At 41.5% G+C, this 13,873-nt stretch overlaps 1 protein-coding gene across 2 annotated transcripts in view; it reads right to left on the reverse strand.

The window, feature by feature from the left end:
• Positions 1 to 13,873, reverse strand: part of PRKD1 (protein kinase D1) — a 278,692-nt gene that overhangs the window by 114,763 nt on the left and 150,056 nt on the right. For both annotated transcript variants that reach the window (XM_074955789.1, XM_074955788.1), the window contains exon 3: positions 10,511 to 10,649. In XM_074955789.1, the coding sequence (XP_074811890.1) occupies positions 10,511 to 10,649 (139 nt within the window). The remainder of the gene's footprint in view (positions 1 to 10,510; positions 10,650 to 13,873) is intronic.

Consider the following 13,873-nt stretch of genomic DNA (forward strand, 5'->3'; position numbering starts at 1 on the left):
TATTTGGATTCCTTTCATCTGTGCTCGGCATTTAGGATATTTAAGCGGTGTGTGCAAGTTCACTGAGATGTCATTTTTACATGAAGAAAGAAAAGTACAGATCAGTTAGAGAAGTTCTGTATAGCAAAATTCTGAAATTCCCTGAAGGAGCGCTGACGAGTGTGTCAGGCATAAAATGAAGGATAAAGACCATTTCTCGATAAGAGCTAGCTTATAACACAACTCCATTTGTCAAAAATTCCCATTGCTTTTTATTAAGAGTGGAATTCATGGATCATCAGGACCCTTTGGCCACCAATGGTTTAAAGATATCTTTTTGGTGGTTTGTTCTGGTACCTATGTAGACCAAGCATATGATAGAGAAGCTGGGGCTTGGGAAACATGGTAGTTTATGTGAAGATCCTTCTTACAAAGTGGTCTACAGAATTAAAAAGTTGGAGAACTATTATCCTAGGAAGTTCATCTTCCTTCCCATCTTAGAGCTCTTGGGAGAGTTGAGGGAAGGAGGAGAGTTAGACTGCCAGAATCCCAAATGTGTGTCAACGAGTGTTTTGAGTTGAAGGAAGTTTCTGGTTTTACACAGTCTGTCTTAGTCCACCACATCAGAACAGTCTAAGAGAGCCCAAAGGCTATTGCATCACATCTGCCTAAGAAACATAATAAAATGAGAGAAAAGGGTGATAAGAATGCTAAGAAATATGAGAACAGACGTGAGGAGAGATTTTTTAAGTTTGATAAATTTATGCCTCACTTAACAGGCCCACCTAGAGCTTGTGAATCATGTGTTTTTGCCCTCAACTCAATCCCACCTCACACACTCTTGTGCTACAATAATTGCCAGAAGACCAAGAGATAACACATGTTGCTCCTTACTAGAGGTACATGTTGCTCCTTACTAGAGCAGCAAAAGTTGGCCCAGCTACACATACTCAGGCCTGTTCTGTGGGCCTGGCCAGCAGGATTCACACAGAAGAGGATGCATGTGCCATCAAACCTGCTCACTTTTATTTATCTGTCCATCAACAGCAGAATTTAAAAATAGCAAATAAAACTGAAAATATTTTCAGCCTCTGAAAAACTAAAGCATTAAACATGTAAATGAAAAATAGCCTCCTTTTTAGTATCAATAGTGCCTCACAACCTGTCATGGCCCACAACCTTGTAAACTGGAGGGAAGGGAAAGGAAGGGAGAGAAAGTATAAACAGTCCATCATCCCATGGAGAAGCCTATGATAGACTCCCCTCCTTCCTGATCCGTCCAAAAACACTCAGAACTGCTGAAAGCATTCTAAAGCATGTTTTCTTTACTAGTTGCATTTATCTAATAAGGTAACTTTTCACATCCATTGTATGAAATAGTTATTCACATGTTTTCAAGCCAAGTCCTAATTTAAATTGTAATTATTAAGGTTTGTGGAAAATACTAAACTGCCACAGAGATAAAAGCTACAAAACAAAAAGCCTGAAGCAAATTTTAATTACTAATAACCAATATACGGTATGTATAGCCATTGGGTGAAGCCATTTATTGATTTTCAAATTTTGTTGCCATTTAAACTGTTCCTGATAAATCTTTAAAAGACTGGCCTATATTCAGATTCAGGAGCCAGTTAATGGTTGGCACCATTTGCATGTTACAATAGTTTTCTCCATCAAGTGGAAAATTAGAACCCAACCAGTTGCCACTGAGGTCATTTTGCCATTGTTTTCAAGAGAGCAGAAACAGGTACCCTATGCTGACCGTCAGACATGAATGCTGAAAATAGGTATGAACTATATATTGGAGGCATTATTTTCAAAAGTGTTAAGCATTTGCCTAACTCTGGTTTCTCTAAAGTGAGGCCAGCATTGAGAGCTGTTAAAAATACCTCCTTGGAAGCCTTGCTAACATTACAGCCATAAAAAATGTAAAAAAGTATATACTATACTACATATACATGTGTATTTACACACAGAGACAGGAAAATTAACACTAATTTTAAGGTTTCATAAACCAGAGGCTCCCAAACTACAGACTTCAGAGCACTTGCTGGTAGTCATTGGATTGCTGGCTGGTGAGTATGGTGCTGGCAACATCTTCCTGGCTTCCAGAAGACCTCTAAAAGCAGCTGAAAGAAAGGGAGGCACTACTGCTACATAGGACAAGAAAATGAAACAGGATCCATTGTCACAGACCAGAACTGCCAAGAACTGGAGATGAATGAAGTTTGATTCACATAAATAAATGCATTATATGTGAAACACACACAACATGTAAAATGGGCCCTAGCTCACATCCTTAAACATCCTTAGTTTAAACTTCAGTGGGAGTTTTCTAGCTAAGGAATAAGTAGGTTGAGCCCTATTTACAAGTAAAACTGAGAAATGATGGAAGAAAATAGTAACACAATGAAAGCAAGCAAAATGAAGAAATAATTGAGAAAACTGATCTTCTCTTCAGAGTACTAAATCTTTCATAAAATATTCACACTTTTTTCTTGGAGCACAGAGTCCCCCAGGTTCAAGTCATGGATCTCTCTCTATGATTAAGCCTGAGGAGAATACATATAATCCTCCAGGCACTACAACAACATAAATGTTTAATAATAATAGAGACCTCAAACAGATTGGGGCCTCAGAATGCAAGGCACTGTACAACAATATAGAAATGCAGGTGTAGTAGGAAGAGAGCCTGAGACATAAGCCCTTGTATCAAAGGCCTGGTATGAGGCCTGAACTAAAGTAGTGGTCAAGCCTTGCTAATATAAAGCAAAAGTTAGCAAGAGACAGGCTGTGAGCTCACAGAACCTGCAAGAACAGGGCTGATATTGCAAAAACACACACAGTCCTAAGAAAGGCTAGGCAAAAGATACTCACACAAACACATTCCAGAAAGATGGTACCAGAACACCTCCCACCCTCAAAGATAACAAGAACACACTGACCACTCCTAAAGATAAGGTCAGGGTGACAGTGTGATGGATAGAGATGTTTTGATCAAACCAACACGTACAAGGTAATGGGTGGTAACAACCCACGTCAGGGGGGAAATACGTAACTTGTTTGTATTGGGGTACAAAATGAAGTCTCAGAGGGAGTGTCTTTGGCTGGCCCAGGGTATAATGGAACGTCCCGCCATTAACTAAGCCAGTCCATTCCAACAGACATACATGTGTTAGTGTACCTGTAACCATTGAGCTAGGACATTAGGACCGCGCTTCATTGACAATAAACCTGACCAAGTTCCTTTGGGGGAAAAAAAGAGAGAGAGAGAGAAGCGATTTATATTTTCACAGGTTATGATGCCAACCTGGATATGGAGACTGGGTGTAGTGGTCATGATCCAAAAGGCAAAAGGATTGTCAGATACCAAGAATATAAATCAGTCACATCCCATGGCCAGAAACCTATTGATGCAGATTCCAAGTAACTCTGCTGCGCTGGCTGCTGCAGGCCAAACCTGTCCGGCCGGAATGGTTTTAAAATTGGTGTGTGAAACAGAAGGGAAACGAGAAGAGGAACACATCCTTAGAGAATCACCTGTGGCTATACAGATTGTCTGGGCGTGAGTATGGGAGTCATAATCCAGGCACAGCATATTCCCACAAAACAATTTAGTAAAACCAAATGATGAATTGAAAAAGAACTGACTTTAACCAAAGAGACACAGAGACAGTATAATGGTTGTTGGAAGGTGGATGAGGAGGTTAACTGTGAACAATTTATTACCCTTGCTGTATCCCCTAATACCGGTTCTAGTAATATACTTGAGAGGCATCCACTGACCATGAATCCACACAGATTAAGGAACAAAAAACAGAAACACCAGAAAAGACACGAGTCTTATTAACCACACAACAAATAATGGACTACCACTTGGTGGGCCTGGTAGGGGATAACCTAGCTTTTCCATACAACATTCAATCATACAAAAGGAAAGAGCAGAGGTATTGATTTATTGGTTCAGAGCAGGTGACACAGTAATTGGTTATATCAAAGGAATTGTTAAAACGTATGGGTTATGGTCAAATAGAATCACCTTTGTTAACCTGGAGGATAGGTGGAGTGCCTCCATTTATATAAAGAACATTTAGCTAGAAGATAAGGGTATATACACAGGAACTTGGACAATGGCCTCAGAAATTAGGAAATGCATTTATCATGTACAGGTATGTGAAGGAGCCTGTCCAGCTCAGACTCCCACCCTACCCCCAACCACTCACGTCACTACTGACACTATCTCATCAATGGAATGTCCAAACCTACAACCTTGGCCCGCATCAGGACTCTTCCTGAACCCTACCACAGAGTATGTGGTAGAGAATATGGGATGGATATATATGCCAATAAAACTAAATTTTGCTAGTATGACCATGCCAATACAATGTCCACAACAATACAAAATTGGTTCAATTCCAAAATAGAAATTGAATTTCAATTTCTGAAGGGTTTTCAAAATCCCTTACTAAAACAGCAAAGGAGAAAGAAGAGAGGTCTTGTGGGCACTGTATTGGGAGGTTCAGGTCTTGGCATGTCCATATGGAATTCAGCAGATATCGAAAATCGCAATCTAAAAATAAACAGCATTGTTAATGGGATAGGTAAGGCAGTCAAAACAGGAGGAGGCATTAGCAGTCTATTGCTGGATCAACGTGCAATTACCATTGACAACATACATTCAATTGCTCAAGGGTTCAGCCACCTGAATTCTACTATTTTGTCAATTATTAACAGCATGGAAAAGAATGATGTTTCACTGGCAGTTGTCTGTGTGGCCTCTGTGACAGAGTAATTGAAATGATCAAACAAAGTTTATTACAATTACAAAACTGGCCACAAGTACTAGACCGCACAGCCATTTTAAAACAAATACAGGAGCAAGGAGTAAATAATATTGCTCCTGTGTTTCTGCAATTTGCTAAATTTGATAAGGTTTCAAGTTTAGATCATGATGACAGCAAAAGTCTTCACATCATGATGGCCATCCCAAGGTGGATGCAAGATCCAGTCAAGGCGTTCTGGGCCAACAGTGTGGGAACTTTGGTAAATAATACTTATGTACAGCATTATCCCACTGTGCTCCTAGTAACTAAAACTGGCTTGAAAATTAATCAGGCTTGTTGCACAAAATATAATGGATGGTGGCTATGTGAACAATTGATACCAATAACACAAAAAGAGGCTGGGCTCAATTGGTACAAAAAGAATTAGCCAATCAGATGGTACAAATACAAGATGTGGTATATGCTTTGGGATATTCCAATTTTTCCATACATGGAACAATTTGTCCTGGAATCAATACAGGATTTTGTGTGGAAGTCACTAGCACAATTCAGATTGGAACCTATGCCTTTTGGCCAACAAGTAGCGTCAGCACTGCCACTGAAATTACTACTCCTCCTGGAAACCTACAAGATTTATTAATTGAATTGTTTCCCCCAGTGGAGCAATTACAATTGGATATACATGATTTGGTGGTAAGAACCAAGGAAGACTTAATATCCATAGCTCATCTTTCCAACAACAAACAGAAGAAGTAGAAAGTGTGCAAAGAGAGGTGGAAACTCCTTGATGGGAAATTCCAAAGGATGTTAGTCTATATCCAATAATCAGGACACTTACAGTAATATTGATGGAAATACAAGCCATAACATTAATTGCTCTGATTGCTACATGCAACGTCAACTATCCATATTATTCATATATTATCATTTATCAGAAGTTATATAGGAAATATATCTGGTATTTATCTATTCAAGGATCATGTATATATATATGCTCATATATACACCTATACTGCTCTATAAGGTATAAGCACAATACACTTATAATCCTGACCAAAGCTCTTCTCATCCACCAAAGCCCTTCTCATTGATCACCAATTAAATAAATATAAAGGCCTCCTCATGCCACCCAAAAGTTATCAAAGAACAACTCTAGACCCCACAGATTAGTTATGGTCCCGGGCCTAACATTCCTAGGTCCACCATAAGGGACTGAAAATAATTGGAAAATGAAATCTGTCCATCAGTCGTACGAGCGAATGTGCAGACTACGGGACAGATGGGGCATGAAGTATGGATGGTAAAGTAAGGTGACCACATAACAGTGTTTATCCTACTGGATCATCTTCAGTCAATGCATTATGCTTTTCCGGGACGATGGGTAAACATCCTCCCCATAAAAAAGACAAAAAGTGGGGGGAATGTAGTAGGAAGAGAGCCTGAGACATAAGCCCTTGTATCAAAGGCCTGGTATGATCGTGTGATGGAGAGAGATGTTTTGATCAAATCACCACGTATAAGGTAATGGACGGTAACAACCCACAACAGGGGGCAATATATAACTTATTTGTATCGGGGTATAAAATGAAGTTTCAGAGGAAGTGTCTTTGGCTAACCTAGGGGATAACGGAAAGTCCCACCATTAACTAAGCCAGTCCATTCCAACGGGCATACATGTGTTAGTTTAACTGTAACCATTGAACTAGGACATTGGGACCGTGCTTCGTTGACAATAAACCTGACCAAGTGCCTTCGCTATGAACCGAGTTTGGGGTTATTGAGCAATTCGATCAAGGTCCACTGTGCCAATTATCTGCACAGAGCTGGGACAGCACACAAAGAACACACACAAGCAGCCAACATCTAACAACAGCCAGGTATATTAATTTACATAAATTATGTATTTAAAAAACAAAGATCTTATCGCTCACTTCTCATGCAATATCACATTGCAGATGCCAGAGTGGCTGTGGGTTTTGCATATTCATTTGAGATCTAGCAGTTTTCACAGTTCAGTCTCTCAGAGCATAAGAATGCCAAACTTCTTCACTGGCCTACTAAGAGATTCTAAACATTCTCAATTTTCTATTTTAATTTTGTTTCCAATCAGGATACACTGTGCAGTTACACTGTTCAATGCATTCCCTGCACTTGTAAAGGGGAAACATTCAATTGTTTAAATTACCTAGAATTCATATGTGACTAACAAATGTAATTAACTGAGATCAATCTTAGTGCTAACGCTGGTCATAAGCAAAACTAGATAAAACCATAAACCTGATCAATATTGTCAGGAACTGTAGAGCAGAGTTCTTGTGGGGGGTATATAATAGGGCACTACAGGGGTTTTGCTTAACTGAAATTTTTGTTTAGTTGGACACAGAAGAGGACATCTCTATATGACATCAGCTGTCAGTCTCAAAATCCCAGGCCTTGGGCCAGCAGAATCTCAGTAAATGAGGGGTGGGAGGTGTGTGGCAAACTGGGAAAGAAAAAAAGAGTGTCTGACCAAGCCTAGGGGCTGTTTACTTTCATACAACAAGCCTGCTGCTGATTTAACTCATATAACTGGCATAAATATCGTGGAGTTATTTATATTTGCACACACTCATGCACAGACATTAGGTTCCACCAGTGATGTAAGGGCATGAATGCCTTAATACTTTCATTTTTCCCCCAGTAGTACAGTTCTCCTTTACTGCCTTAAAGCTCTATATCAGGTGTTACTTTTGAAGATTTAAACAGCTGCTTTTCTAATTTTGGCAAACTGAAAAGCATTTTATGTGGTCTGCATTTCAAAAGAGAATAAGTTACACACCAAATAAAAGACTAAGTGCTGGTTGACTGTAGCATTATTACTGATTTACTGAACTGTAGCGATTACGTACTGTAGCAAATATGGCACAGAAAACAGGGATAGCTGGCATCTTTTCAAAATGAGTAATCTGCTTCCTGATATGGAAAATATGAATGCCCTCTTGCTGACTTACAGGAATGCTTTGGATCTTGACTTCTTTACTGTATAGCAGGGGTCGGCAACCTTTTAGAAGTGGTGTGCCGAGTCTTCATTTATTCACTTTAATTTAAGGTTTCGCGTGCCAATAATACATTTTAACGTTTTTTAGAAGGTCTCACTCTACAAGTCTATATATTATATAACTAAACTATTGTCATATGTAAACAAGGTTTTCAAAATGTTTAAGAAGCTTCATTTAAAATTAAATTAAAATGCTGATCTTACACCGCCGGCCCACTCAGCCCGTTGCCGGCCTGGGGTTCCGTTCACCTAGGCCGGCAGCGGGCTGAGCGGGGCCTGCGGCTGAGACCCCGGCTGGCAAGGGGCCAGGAGCCAGAACCCCAGACCGGCAATGGGCTGAGAGGGGCCGGTGGCCGGGACCCCAGACCGGCAGTGGGCTGAGCGACTCAGCTGCTGCCACTCAGTCTGCTGCCGGTCTGGGGTTCCATCCGCCGGCTCCTGCCAGCCAGGGTCCCGGCTGCCGGCCCCGCTCAGCCCGCTGCCGGTCTGGGGTCCCGGCCCTGTCCACACAGAGTAGGTACCTACCTTCTCCCTGGTTCTAGCCATTCTCTTCCTCTCTCTCTGCACTGAGATGAGGGTGGGAGTGTGCTGAGACCAGGGCTGGGGGTGAAGGAGCAGGTTGAGGTGCAGGGTCTGGCCAGGAACTAGAATGAGGGAGGGGGCTCAGGGTTGGGGCAGGAGGTTTGGGTGTGGAGCGCTTACCTGGGCAGCTCCCACTTGGTGTGAGGGGTGCAGGTGGGAATGTGGGGTGTGTGTGTGTGCAGGAGCTCCCATTTGGTGCTCAGGGCAGGGGGCTGAGGGTGTGTGAGAAGGGTGCAGGAGTCAGGGCAGGGGGCTGGGTATGTGTGGGGGATGCCGGAGTCCGGGCTGGGGTGTGTGGGGGGCACAGGGGTGAGGGCAGAGGGCTGGGGTGTGAGGAGGGTTCAGGGGTCAGGGCAGAGGGCTGGTGATTTGTGAGGGGGTGCAGGGGTCAGGGCAGGGGGCTGGGGTATGTGTAAGGGGGTGCAGGGGTCAGGGCAGAGGGCTGGGGAGTGGGGAGGGTTCAGGGGTCAGGGCTGGGGGGGGTGTGAGGGGGTGCAGGAGTCAGGGCAGAGGGCTGGGGGTGTGGGCTGGGGTAGTGGAGGTGCTCCCAGCCCCCTGCTCTGAGCGGCTCACGACAGGGGGCTGGAGGGGATATGCCCTGATTCCACCCCCCTCCCCAAGGTCCCCGGAGCAGAGAGCGTGCTGCGGTTCCGCTTTTCCCTTTCCCCCTCTGTAGCAAGGGCCGTCAGCTGATTGGCTGCAGGGAGGGAGAGGAGGAGGGGCAGGAACCCAGCACGCTGGGGGAAAAGAGGCAGGGGAGGGGGAAGCTTGCCTGCCCTGCAAGGAGAGAGCGGTGGGCAGGGGACAGAAAAGAGCGCGCCGGGCCGGGCAGGAATTTTAATGGCACACTGCTGTCTGCCAGGGTCCGGCAGACAGCAGCGTGCCATTAAAAATTGGCTCACATGCCGTCTTTGGCACGCGTACCATAGGTTGCCGACCCCTGCTGTATAGCCTTCATCTTTGCCTTCTTGAGCAAAGGGTATAGTAAATGGACCTTCTCTCATGCAATAGCCTTATGGGAATGCTATGGTAAAGAGAACAAAATATTCTCTGTCCACCAGCAAAGAAATGCCATCGGACTGGTTTTCTAAGTCTCATAACCTCAGGCTAAGTGAGTGTGCAACACCCATTCTATATGTTTTGAAGCATAACCTGAAAATAAAGAGGACTAGGAATCGGGGCTTGCAGGAACAATTTCTGTATAGCAAACAGGAGTGAGAATCCAAGAAAGTGAGTACAAATGTTGAGACAATTAGGAGATGGAACAAAGAAAGGTGCATATTTATTTATTTAAATTTATAATATCTGTCAGCATGCATGCTTGCTTTTTCTTAATAATTTAAGAATATCAGAATTTATCAAATTCACTAGCTGTACAACATGCTCTCTCATTTTTCGTGATGGTTTTAAACCTCAGCCTTCTTTTCCCTACCATTTTGTTTGCTAGTTATCTTCTTTTTCTGTCCCTGCCTAATTTACATTTCAAGTTCTTCGAGGCTGGGTCTATACTGTTTTAAAATCCATACAATGCCAAACAAAAGTATAGTCCTACATAAATCTGTATTACTGATAAGTAATAATAATAATGGTTTGTGCCATTGGTGTATATTTGATCCACTAAAACATTAAACAATTGCTACAAATGTTATATATCTCATTTTAAGCTAATTTTAATGTAAATGCATGCTAAATTTCATGTATTTTTTTATTTGCTATGTTTTGGTTTTACCCTATTCCACAGAAGACTTTTATCCTCCCACATCAGCTTTTTTCCTTATTGTATACTGCATGTTATTACTATTCACCTATGTTAGAGATAATTTCATCCTTTATTTTTAACATTATGTTGCTGCTTTATCAGAAATTATGGCAAAATCAGGCTGTTAGAGAACATGCAGTGTGATGGGGGAGGGGGAAAAGGCATACCACAAAAACATTCATTGAGGGCTAATTTCTGTCCTCAGTTATGTACACAACTTCAAATTGTTGTACACATATATTTGAGGGCAGATTTTAGCTAAGCATTTAATCCATGAAACAAACTAAGATACCTAGCCAACACCAAAATATTGTAGGTGTTCACAATTACAAAACATGATAACAAGCCTCAAGAAAACATACACTTTACCTGACAAGACAACCTCAATTAGGTCTCCTTCTTGGATATCAGTAGCTGATTTCACCAGCTGGAGAATGTTTTCAGAGGTAGGATCATGGCGAAAAAGTAGAATTTTATCATACATTCCATAGAAACCACATTCAGGAAACTGCAAATACACAACCATGAATATTTATTATAATATAAAATACAGATGTGTAAAATATAATTAACACAACTAACACTTATTTTTGATAATGACCTGTCCCCAGATTTACATATGACAAAGCTACACATTTACATAGATGGTTTTTTTAGCTGATGGACCATTTCTTATCCAACAGCTACCCAAGTATGAGGCTTATTACCCATACCAATACTATGATGTGCGTGTTACAAATACTTCAGTAGTTAGATCACCTTCAGGCTCTGGAGCTGTCTCCCCCTACCCCCTATGTAGGCTCTTTTATACTTCCTTCCCTTGCAACAACTGCTACAGAACTTTCTTACAGATTTCCAGCCTACCCTTAATGCTATTGCTAATACCAGTATTTAGATCAAGTAGAAAAAGATGCCCCTGGAGTTCAACTCAAGTCACCTTCATGATATTTCTCATCTCCATGTAAATGGGAATCCTGAAATATTCTAAAAGCAGAGCCCTTTGCATATCCGTGCCATGAGTTGCAGCAGTACAGAGCCATACCTTTCTCACTCCATATATTGTTTCCTTCAGAAACCTCAAATTAATATCACCCAGTCCTGAGGCTGTCCCACAGCAAAGCCCTGGGGAGGAAGACAGATGGGGGCAAACTCCATACTGTTTACCATGTGGCATTTTCTTGGAACCATCCCTTCTGCTTGGAGGGGTATGAGGGTTGCATTCCATTCTGTCATCCCACTACTTCTATTCCATTCTAGGCATGAGAGTAGGTACTCTTCCCTCCTTTCAATTCAGGATGGGGCTTCATTCAAATCTCATTGGAAGAAGCTACTGGGAGAGAGGCTGATTCAGCCTATCTCCAAGCCAGCCTCATCCACTTTGTTCAAAAATAAGAGCTCAATTTTTCTGGCAGCAAAAGATGGCTACTGTCTTCCTGGAGAGTGAGAGTTTGCAGTGCTGTGCTGTACCTCTAAGAGTTTCTGCCACTGGAGGTCTCGAGAGATTATGGCCCTTTACATTCTTCTTAGTATAGCCTCCTGTTACTGCAATCCATAGAGGAGTGTCAAGGTGAGTAAATCCAAGTCACACCTGGTACCTCATTCCTTTTTTAATACATATTTTATCTTTGGTCCATGCATATCTGTGTCTACACCCTAGATCAAAGTCTGCTCCTCAGTTGCACCTGAGAAAGCATATTACCTTCAAAAGGCTCAAATGAACCCAAAATTCAACTTTGTGGGTTAAATTCAACACTTGGCTATGCCAGTGTAGATCTGGAGTCACTTCACTGAAGTATTTGGAATGACTCAGGATCAACACAAGCATAAATAAGAGCTGAATTTGACCCCATTCTTCATCTGCTGCTTTTGACTTGCTCTGTTTCCAATGGCCTGAATAAAATAATAAAAAGGCAGGTTTTTGAGGCTCACAAATAGACCAATATAAAAGCATCACCTACAATTTTATTTTCAGGGCAGGGAGAGTGACAGGTTCTGTCTACCTAGATATCCGAATCACCATTTCCAGATCTTAATTTTAATTTTTTAAAATAAAAACAACCTACCTGCCCAACTCTAACTCCCACTTGATTCTGGGATCCAAAGCTGCCTCCTATTACCTCATAGGAAATGCCATCTTCTGTTGGAGTAATGTCAGTGTTTCAAACACTTTAGATAATTTAAGTTACTCATTACTTGAAGTTCTCCTAAGAAAATACTAGGCACTTGGTGTCTGATCCTACATCTTAATATGTGAATGGCAAAGTTCACAATGAGTTCAATAGTGCAGCATCATATCTTATGTACAAAGATAAGGACAGCAAGGAACTTTTCCTGAAAAGTACTTAACAGATCATATACGTAACTAAGGACTTGTAGTGCAGTAGTGAATACACTGGCGCTGCTGCATCAATGCAGCTGTGCCGATGTAGCCTGTCTGGTGAAGATGCACTATGTCAACGGGAGAGCAATCTCCCATCGACGTAATTACTCTCTCAATGAGAGGGGGAAGCTATGTCGGCAGGAAAGCGTCTCCCGCCGACATAGCACATTGTAGACACTGCTTTAAGTCAATGTAAGTTACGTTGTTCAGTAGGGCTCAAACCCCTAAGCAACGTAACTTACATCGATTTAGGTGGTAGTGTAGAGAAACCCGAAGCCATTTTTGATTTTTCCCCTAATCCTATAAAATTAAATACTCCGAATTCATAAACCTCTAATTTCAACATATGAATACCTGGGTCAAAAAATTTGAAAATAACTGCAGATTTTGGGTGCCTCCATTTTTGGCTGTCCAATGTATGAATTTTCTGATGGTGGGTACTCAGCACATTCTGAAAATCAGGCCTGTACCTGAGCTTCTCAGGCAGAGTCTCGGTTCAGGCTCTATGAAGGTCTTGTTATATAAAGCCAGTTGCTTACCGAATAAAGCAGAGTTTGTGCAAGCACCCTAAGCACCGAGTGACCACTGAACATCACATGGCCCCTTTAAGGCCTTTCAGGTTGGCACCCAAGAACAGAGAAACACAAAATCACCAGGTCACTATTGAAAATCTTGGCCTGGATGTTTAAATTTAGAAACGTAACACACTAGAAACCAAACGGCATTGTTATGCATTCATCTCAGCTATTAAAAAGCTCTTCTTAATTTGACTCATCTTCAAACATATCTTTTTAACATTTTTTTAAATAGTTTAAATCTAGTACCAACAGTGTGAAAAAGTACAACGTGGGTAAAAAAGCCATACAGTACTACTTCATTAGGCCAATGTTTCTGATTTTTTTTCTTCCTCCCAGACCTAACTGCATGATACATCTGGTCTAAAAACTACTGAATATAATGAGATCAATAACATACTGGTTACATAAGGTGAAAACGTCTACAACTCAGTTAATTTCTTATTTTCCACAGATGATTCAAACTTGTTCACAAATACATTACAACCAGCAGGAATAACAACATGCTCTTCAGGGCACAACCATCTTTTTGTTCTATGGACAGCACCTAACAACGAGGTCCTGCTCCTTCACTAGGCTCTCAGGTGATGGAGTACTACAATCACTACTATGAATAATAAAATCATGCAATTATTTTCATATAATTAATTGAAGAGCAGGGCTACTGATTCAACTTTTAAATAAGAATGTGCATCTAACTTAAGAATAGCAACTAATCACAAGGACAATATGTAGCTGCTTGTATCCTTAATATTCCATCCAATTGTTTTTCAGACA

Source organism: Natator depressus, chromosome 6 (assembly GCF_965152275.1).
Source record: "Natator depressus isolate rNatDep1 chromosome 6, rNatDep2.hap1, whole genome shotgun sequence".
Lineage (NCBI taxonomy): Eukaryota > Metazoa > Chordata > Testudines > Cheloniidae > Natator > Natator depressus.